The sequence below is a fragment of the Pseudophryne corroboree genome, unplaced genomic scaffold (assembly GCF_028390025.1).
Source record: "Pseudophryne corroboree isolate aPseCor3 unplaced genomic scaffold, aPseCor3.hap2 scaffold_1305, whole genome shotgun sequence".
Lineage (NCBI taxonomy): Eukaryota > Metazoa > Chordata > Amphibia > Anura > Myobatrachidae > Pseudophryne > Pseudophryne corroboree.
In genome coordinates this window covers 121133-130576 of record NW_026967931.1, presented here as the reverse complement: position 1 = coordinate 130576, position 9444 = coordinate 121133, and the positions used below count along the sequence as shown (strand labels likewise).

Sequence of the window (9444 nt, the reverse complement as noted above, 5' to 3'; positions counted from 1 at the left end):
TTTGCACGGAAATCAGATCTTGTTGCACATCAGAGAAGTCACTCAGGTGAGAAGCCGTTTTCCTGTTCTGAGTGTGGGAAATGTTTTGCATTCAAATCACATTTTGTTATTCATCAGCATACTCACACAGGTGAGAAGCCATTTCCATGTTCTGAGTGTGGGAAATGTTTTGCACGGAAATCAGATCTTGTTAAACATCAGAGAAGTCACACAGGTGAGAAGCCGTATTCCTGTTCTGAGTGTGGGAAATGTTTTACACAGAAATCAGCTCTTGTTACACATCAGAGTAGTCACACAGGTGAGAAGCCATTTTCCTGTTCTGAGTGTAGGAAATGTTTTCCACGGAAATCAGCTCTTGTTGCACATCAGAGAAGTCACTCAGGTGAGAAGCCGTTTTCCTGTTCTGAGTGTGGGAAATGTTTCGCATTTAAATCAGATCTTGTTACACATCAGAGAAGTCACACAGGTGAGAAGTCGTTTTCCTGTTCTGAGTGTGGGAAATGTTTTACACAGAAATCAGCTCTTGTTACACATCAGAGTAGTCACACAGGTGAGAAGCCATTTTCCTGTTCTGAGTGTAGGAAATGTTTTCCACGGAAATCAGCTCTTGTTGCACATCAGAGAAGTCACTCAGGTGAGAAGCCGTTTTCCTGTTCTGAGTGTGGGAAATGTTTCGCATTTAAATCAGTTCTTGTTACACATCAGAGAAGTCACTCAGGTGAGAAGCCGTTTTCCTGTTCTGAGTGTGGGAAATGTTTTGCATTTAAATCAGTTCTTGTTAGACATCAGAGAAGTCACACAGGTGAGAAGCCGTATTCCTGTTCTGAGTGTGGGAAATGTTTTACACAGAAATCAGCTCTTGTTACACATCAGAGTAGTCACACAGGTGAGAAGCCATTTTCCTGTTCTGAGTGTAGGAAATGTTTTCCACGGAAATCAGCTCTTGTTGCACATCAGAGAAGTCACTCAGGTGAGAAGCCGTTTTCCTGTTCTGAGTGTGGGAAATGTTTTGCATTTAAATCAGATCTTGTTACACATCAGAGAAGTCACACAGGTGAGAAGCCGTTTTCCTGTTCTGAGTGTGGGAAATGTTTTACACAGAAATCAGCTCTTGTTACACATCAGAGTAGTCACACAGGTGAGAAGCCATTTTCCTGTCCTGAGTGTAGGAAATGTTTTCCACGGAAATCAGCTCTTTTTGCACATCAGAGAAATCACTCAGGTGAGAAGCCGTTTTCCTGTTCTGAGTGTGGGAAATGTTTCGCATTTAAATCAGTTCTTGTTACACATCAGAGAAGTCACTCAGGTGAGAAGCCGTTTTCCTGTTCTGAGTGTGGGAAATGTTTCGCATTTAAATCAGTTCTTGTTAGACATCAGAGAAGTCACACAGGTGAGAAGCCGTATTCCTGTTCTGAGTGTGGGAAATGTTTTGCATTCAAATCACATTTTGATATTCATCAGCATACTCACACAGATGAGAAGCCGTATTCCTGTTCTGAGTGTAGGAAATGTTTTGCACGGAAATCAGATCTTGTTACACATCAGAGAAGTCACACAGGTGAGAAGCCGTTTTCCTGTTCTGAGTGTGGGAAATGTTTTGCATTCAAATCACATTTTGTTATTCATCAGCATACTCACACAGGTGAGAAGCCATTTCCATGTTCTGAGTGTGGGAAATGTTTTGCACGGAAATCAGATCTTGTTAAACATCATAGAAGTCACACAGGTGAGAAGCCGTATTCCTGTTCTGAGTGTGGGAAATGTTTTACACAGAAATCAGTTCTTGTTACACATCAGAGTAGTCACACAGGTGAGAAGCCATTTTCCTGTTCTGAGTGTAGGAAATGTTTTCCACGGAAATCAGCTCTTGTTGCACATCAGAGAAGTCACACAGGTGAGAGGCCATTTTCATGTTATGAGTGTGGGAAATGTTTTACACATAAATCAGCTCTTGTTAGACATCAGAGAAGTCACACAGGTGAGAAGCCATACTTCTGTTCTGAGTGTGGGAAATGTTTTGCACGGAAATCAATTCTTGTTAGACATCAGAGAAGTCACACAGGTGAGAAGCCGTATTCCTGTTCTGTGTGTGGGAAATGTTTTGCATATAAATCAAATCTTGTTACACATCAGAGGAGTCACACAGGTGAAAAGCCATTTTCATGCTGTGAGAGAAATAAATCCGCTCTTGTTGAACATATTAGACATTACCCAAATACGGAACCATTTACATCTTCTGGAGTATAATTATCACTGTCATGCAATGTTCCTCAAGGATCAACCTTATCTCCTATGCTTTATGCAATATACATGCTACCACTGGGTGATATAATCAGACGTCATGGCCTGGTCTACCACTGCTATGCAGATGACCTGCTTTTTGCTCCATGTACTGAGAACCTAATACCAATCCTAAATGGTTGTCTAGCTGAGCGCCATGGGTGGATGATGCCAGTTGGCTGTGACTCAGTCTTTGTGAAACATAATAGAAGCTCACCAACAAAGGACAAGACTTTACCAACCATCTGGATTTATGCTTTGGTGTACAGAATTGAAAATACTAAACATGTGCTGAATCTTTGTGTTGTCCTGGTATGTAGCTGACACAGACATCAGGTATCTGCCACATACAAATCCTCATTCTTCCATCTGTGGACCATAGCCAGAATCAAGCACTTGATTCCCTCAGAAGTTCATAGACTACTGCAATGCCATCTACCTGGGTCTCCCAGCAAAAGAATTACAGAGCTTGCAGCTAGTACAGAATGCAGCAGCCAAGCTGTTACCTAACCAGCCCGTTCCTGCCACATAACACCCATTCTCTACTCCCTTCACCGGCTGCCTGTAAGATGACAAATCTATTTAATTATTGGCTAACTGACCTTCCCAGCCCAACATTACATGGTCCAAGGTACTAGAAGCCGCTTCTGCCTCCTTACTGCCCTGCTTGCTGGCTTCTACAGATGAAGGACTGTTACCAGCAGTACCAAGAATCTCCTGTCATTCATTTATGGGTTGAACTTTTAGTTTTGCAGCCCTGACCATGGAACTCACTGCCTTGCACAGTCCAAGAGGCCTGCACTCTAGAGACCTTCACAAGCAGACTGATGACTGTTACTCACGCTTTTCATTAATGTACCTCTATTTCTCATACGTCCTAGAGGATGCTGGGGATTCCAAAAGGACCATGGGGTATAGACGCATCCGCAGGAGCTTGGGCACACTGTAAAGACTTAAACTGGGTGTGAACTGGCTCCTCCCTCTATGCCCCTCCTCCAGACCTCAGTTAGACTTTGTGCCCAGGAGTGATGGGTCATACACTAGGGGAGCTCTACTGAGTTTCTCTGAAAGACTATATGTTAGGTTTTTTATTTTCAGGGAGACCTGCTGGCTACAGGCTCCCTGCAGCGTGGGACTGAGGGGAGAGAAGCAGGACCTACTTCTGTGAGTTTCAAGGCTCTGCTTCTCGGCTACTGGACACCATTAGCTCCAGAGGGTTCGATCACTTGGTGCGCCTAGATGCTTGTTCCCGGAGCCACGCCGTCCATCCCCTCACAGAAGCCAGAAGAAAGAAGTCGGGTGAGTATTGGAAGAAAAGAAGACTTCAGACGGCAGAAGACTTCAGTAATGGAAGTACAGTGGTAGTGCTGCTCTTCATGCTCCCACACACCAACGGCACTCACAGGGTGCAGGGCGCTGGGGGGGGGAGCGCCCTGGGCGCATGTTACTGGTCTGCTTAATGTGAACAACTGGCAAAAAAAAAAAAGCATTTAGGTTGCCGAGGCACCGTGGTTCATCCCCCGCCAGTATACTTTAATTATTTCCCCGCCACCGCTTATACGGGTGCAGGGCACGCGGGGGGGAGCGCCCTGGGCCGCAAGTCAGTTTTAACAGTTCTTACTCTCGCTGCCGGGGGCTCCATATACAGACCCCGTCGGCCGCCATGGGGTACAGAGCGCCGGGAGGTGGTGGCGCCCGGGGCAGCATAGATAGTTAGAGCTCCCGGGCGCCGCACACGGGGACCCACCTGAGAGCGGCAGGTGCGTGATGCGCCGGAACTCCCGCTTCCCGAACGTTATCTGGGGTGCACGGCGCGCAGGGGAGCGCCCTGAGCAGCATGGTGCTGAGTATATATATATATATATATATATATATATACCCTATATTTAGTACTCGGCCTATTTGGTTTTCAGATCCAGGGGGGCTATAGCGCGCCGAGAGGGGCGGAGCTTAGCCTCACACACTGAGTCAGCGCCATTTTCCCCTGCTGTCCCCGCCAAGAACAAACAGTGGGGAATGCAATGTTTGGACTGTGTTGCCCTCCCAGAGGTGTAATCTCCCTGTGTATAGGGTCCCCCGGCTCAATATAGGGTTATATATATATATATATATATATATATATTATTATTTTTTTGTCGAGCGGGCTTAAGTGCGCCGGGAAGGGGCGGAGCTTAGACCTCACAGAGGGGTCAGCGCCATTTTCCAAAGTTCCCCACCGGGACTTGCTGTATACTAAGAAGGAAGGGGGACACAGAGTGTTTTAATGCTGTATAGGTGTCATACAGCATTAGGATTGATAATGGACGCAGAATCCTTGTTGTAATACATAAATACACTGTTTTATTTACCCACTATTGGTTAGTCGACGTGTGTCGACAGGTGTGAGGGCTTTGTCAAAGGCGCCTGTGGGGATAACTGTCGGTTTCGCCGACGCTTGCCGGTACTTGATTCAAACAACGAAGTATTGACAGGTTACTTTTGTGTGCTTAAAAAAATAAATAAACACACTAGGGGAGACACGGCGGTCGGTCGATGCCCTGTCGGCATCAACGGTAATGCCTGGCTAAAAGAATTAACAAGCTGTTATTGCCTGGTGCCTGTATTGGTATTTATATATTTTGTTTATATATAAGTAGGGGGAGTGTTATTACAATTGTAGAGGTATGCTTCCCTCAGTCCCCTTGGGGTTTCCAAGATTGTGATTATTCTGCCGCTTACTATTCCGGGCTGTCGACATTTCCTCAGTTTCTGTCGGCCGTAAAGTTCCTGGTAGATCCACATCGGGGGCACGTCAGTACATGGTCATACACATTCACAACACATTACTGTCACTAGGGACCTGACGGTCTGGGCAATCCACTTGCTTATAGGTTATGTCTATATGTATTTATGTGTAGATATGACTTTATATATGCATGATTACGATATATGTGTTATATTGTGTATTACATGATCTATATACATGAACGCTGAAATAATGGTATTCTCATGGGCTGGTCGCTCTGTTGATTAAGCTCTAGATTGGCCGGGACGAGTTGGTTTCGATGCTCTCAAGGAGTCCGAATATTAATCTCTTCACAACGCGGAGAGAAATCTATGACAGTCAACTCCTGGTCGACGCAGAGCCCGGTCGCAAAGGATCATACACAGGCAGCTAAGTGAAATTTTATTTCTATACTTTGACCTTATTTGCAATGTATGCACTTGAGGGAGTGTGGTAGTCGGGTAAGCATCCGATAGAATTATCCTGCCCAGAGTGGGTAGGGCTTGCCTATGTTTATTTTTCCTTATAACATTACAGCAGTATGCCACGTGACAGTAGGTGGTGTGACCGGAAAAATGCGGAGGAGGTCTCCGGGAGATGCTGGTGGGAGGTATACAGCTGTTTGGTGTGGCCTCTCTTCAGTTAATCTCGGCGGTATCCGCTGATAAGGCTAAATTCGTGAGTTAACCTCCTTCACAACGGTGGATGACGCATTAGTAGATAAAGTCAACCTTTCTGTCAAACTTGACAGTTGTTAACGCCCCCTTGCCCTAGGACCCGCCCCCTTTTAATATTAAATGATAGTGTTTTATATCGCTTAATATAAAATTAATATAAATTTATAGTGTTCGATATTAAAACGTATTAAAAATTGTCGCGTAACACCAGTCGCAGAGTGTCGCGCAACACCAGTCGCAGTATGTCACGCAACGCGGCGCGTCAAATCAGGCGGATGAAAGATGCATATTACACAGTGTTAAAACCAGGTAGTTTTAGCGGTATTGATAAATATTATGGGTCGGTTAAAAATAAATTTAAAAGATCCGACGTAAGAAAGTGGTTACAAGAACAAGACGCCTACACGCTGCACAAGCCAGCAAGAAAAAACTATAAAAGGAACATGATTTGTGTATCGGGTATAAACCAACAGTGGCAATGCGATTTGGTCTCGCTGATAGATTTGTCAAAATACAACGATGGCGTTAAATACATATTAACAATCATCGATATATTCAGTAAGAGGGTTTGGGGTGAAAGTCTGACCGCTAAGAATGCAGCAACAGTCGCTAATGCTTTTGAAAAAATATTCCAGCGCGGTGATGTGCCGATGAAGCTACAAACCGATAATGGTAAAGAGTTTCTAAACAGACGCCTAAAAAAGGTGTTAGAAAAATCCGGTATAAAACATTTCACGACCAATAACGATGTGAAAGCGGCTGTTATAGAGCGTTTCAATAGGACTTTAAAAACACGCATGTGGCGCTATTTCACGGCAAAGAATACCTACAGATATATAGACGTTTTACAAGACTTCATACGCAGCTATAATAACACATACCATAGAACGATTAAGTGCGCTCCAAACGATGTGAATGACTCTAACGCGTTGAGTGTCTTCAAAACGACCTACGGTGATTACTTTAGAAGTAAGAAAGCCCCAGTTTGTTTAGGAATCGGTGACCACGTCCGTATTTCTAAATATAAGGACATATTTCAGAAAGGTTACGAACAGAGCTTTTCTGAGGAGATTTTTGTTGTACATAGTGTGAACACTAAAGGGATTAAACCGCTTTATAAGTTGGCAGATCTGTACGGTGAAGTTATAACAGGTAGTTTTTACCCCGAAGAGCTTCAAAGCATACCAAAAAACTATAACAGAGTTTACAAAGTGGAAAAGATTTTAAAAAATAAGATGGTCAGAGGCCGTAAATACGCGTTAGTCAAGTGGCGCGGTTACCCCGCAAAATTTAACAGTTGGGTCGCAGCATCGGTGATAAAAGACATATAAAGATCATCAGTATCTAACAAGACGAGCGATGGATGACAAATCGTTCTACATAACCTTACCCAGCAACGCATCGGCTGTTACCTTCCCGCAAAATAAGATTTCTAACTATACGACAAAGTTGGCTAAACCGATAGACTTAAATGGCGAATGGGAAGTGGCACTTACTGAGATACAATACCCGCATACGTGGAATACATTGGATTTACAAGATTGTAGACTGCAATTATCATGGGATGGAACGGCGGACCAGCCGGTGGCGAGAGTCGCGAGTTTGTGCATTAAACCCGGTTTTTATGAAACAATCGAGGCGTTACTGAACGTAATCAACGCTGAAATTGTACAACTGAAACTGGACGTTGGATTAAGACTAACGTATGATCCATTTGCACGCGTTGTAACATGTGACAGCAAACTGTTGTATCAAATCCACGCCGGTTCTAAGCTGACATGGATACTGGGTTTACAGCCTAAAACTAATATTTCTAAACCATGCGCCGACATCAAAGGCGGCCAATATACGATGTACGTGTACACAGACATTATCGAACACCAACGGGTCGGGGATAGTTATGTACCGCTACTTCGCACTGTTGAAATGAAGGGTTATAACAATGAGGTTGTCACAATACGATACGAGAAACCCGATTACGTACCATTGTGCAAAACACATTTTGACACGATAGCCATAGAGATAAAGAACGACCAAAACGAGAACATGGCATTTAAGTTTGGGAAAGCGATCGTGAAGCTACACTTCAGGCGCCGCAAAACTGAATTTTATTAACTAAGCAGAATGGTCGCTGTTAAAAATTATGGCGATCCGGGGCTCTATGCGCAATATTATAAATCTCAAGCCGGTAATGGATTACCAGGTTTTCACGGCAGCGCATACATGTACGGCTGCGGTTTAGGCGGTATTTTTCGAAGTCTTTTCAGAAAAGCTGTTCCTCTTTTCCGGAGAGGTTTAGAGTTGGCTAAACCGCATATGAAGACAGCGGTTCGTAATATAGCGAATGGTTGGCCTGAATTTATGCGGGCAATGTCTGAATTGAATATTCCATCAACCGTCATAGCCAATGCGGGGAATAGAATGTGTTTAGAACGATTAAAAGCTGAGATGCAGGATGACTCTGATGGCGCTGTGACATCGCCCATGTCGTTACAAACCCTTAACAAAGGGCGAATAAATGTTTTAAGTCCCCCAGGTTTAACAACACCGCACGGTTACTTACTGCCTAGGAAAAGATCCGTAAATCTATTTCAGGATTCACAGTGGCTGAAACTATAACATATAACTAATTTATATTATTTTTATACACTGTATTTTGTGTTGGTATTTTGCGCCACAATGTTTAACTTATGTCAATAATATTTTATGTAATGTTTTAAATTCATCTTTACCGTGTTATATATATATATATATATATACATATATCAATAAAATATGCTTATGCTTTATAAAACAACGTTTTGTTCTTTGTTTCTATTGCTGTAAACGGAAGAAATTTCAAGCACACGATATAAAGTTTAATAAACAACGTTGTTTATTAGAAAAACATCATAGATATGATACGTTGTACATAAAACGTATCAAACAGAATGTTGATTACAAGTTACACAAACAATACAGCGTTGTGCGTGAAACGTTTTATGTACAACGTGTCAAGTTATGACACGTTGTACATAAAACGTTTCACGCACAACGCTGGTTACAAGTTACACAATTCTGTATATATCTATATGCATAATGACTCAGACAATGGCTTCTTGGGAGTCGTCTTACAAAATTTGAAACAAAACAATCATTACGTTTTGTGTCATCACTAAAACGGGTCAGTACATCCACATATTTGTATTTTTTACACATGTAAAATATAAAGTATATGCAATATTGACCGCAAACGGTACTGTTAAAATTTTGCAACTGCATATTTTGGTGATAAACACTTTTTGAATTCAAGTTTAAAAAATGTATTATTGCCTTTGGGAATAGGGGGCTGTCAGGGGCTAACCCGTAAGAATCAAAAAAGTAACATTCACGCTTTTCGTTAAAATAAGCGGCCAACCAGTGCTCACCCGGTTGCCCGCTGCTATGCGTATTGATTACAAACGCGCAGGGATATTGCGACAGTTTACTGACCGGCAACATATCGCACGGATACGTTCCTTTAAAAATATGCCTTGTGCTTTGCACGGCGTACAGAATACAGTTTATCTGTAATGTGTTCATTTTTTCAGCAGCGTAGTGTTAGTTTATTTCATTTATAGATAATCGTACAGCACATCGCGCCTTTGATTAATCTCGATGATGTTATCAAATAGAGCGTATATTATCACATTGACTGTCCGGTCCAACGCGGCTGCAAAGCGGAATTCGGCACGCAGATTGCCT

The 9444-nt window shown here is 43.0% G+C and overlaps 1 protein-coding gene across 1 annotated transcript; it reads left to right on the top strand.

Annotated features, from left to right (window-relative positions):
* Window positions 1–102: 102 nt before the first annotated feature.
* LOC134994381 (zinc finger protein 268-like) lies at window positions 103–4119 on the top strand (the record flags this gene model as incomplete). Its single annotated transcript, XM_063950977.1, has 2 exons — window positions 103–1138; window positions 1223–4119. Coding segments are annotated over 2 exons (2061 nt in total), but the record flags the coding sequence as incomplete, so codon positions are not given.
* Between the last annotated feature and the right edge of the window lie 5325 nt (window positions 4120–9444).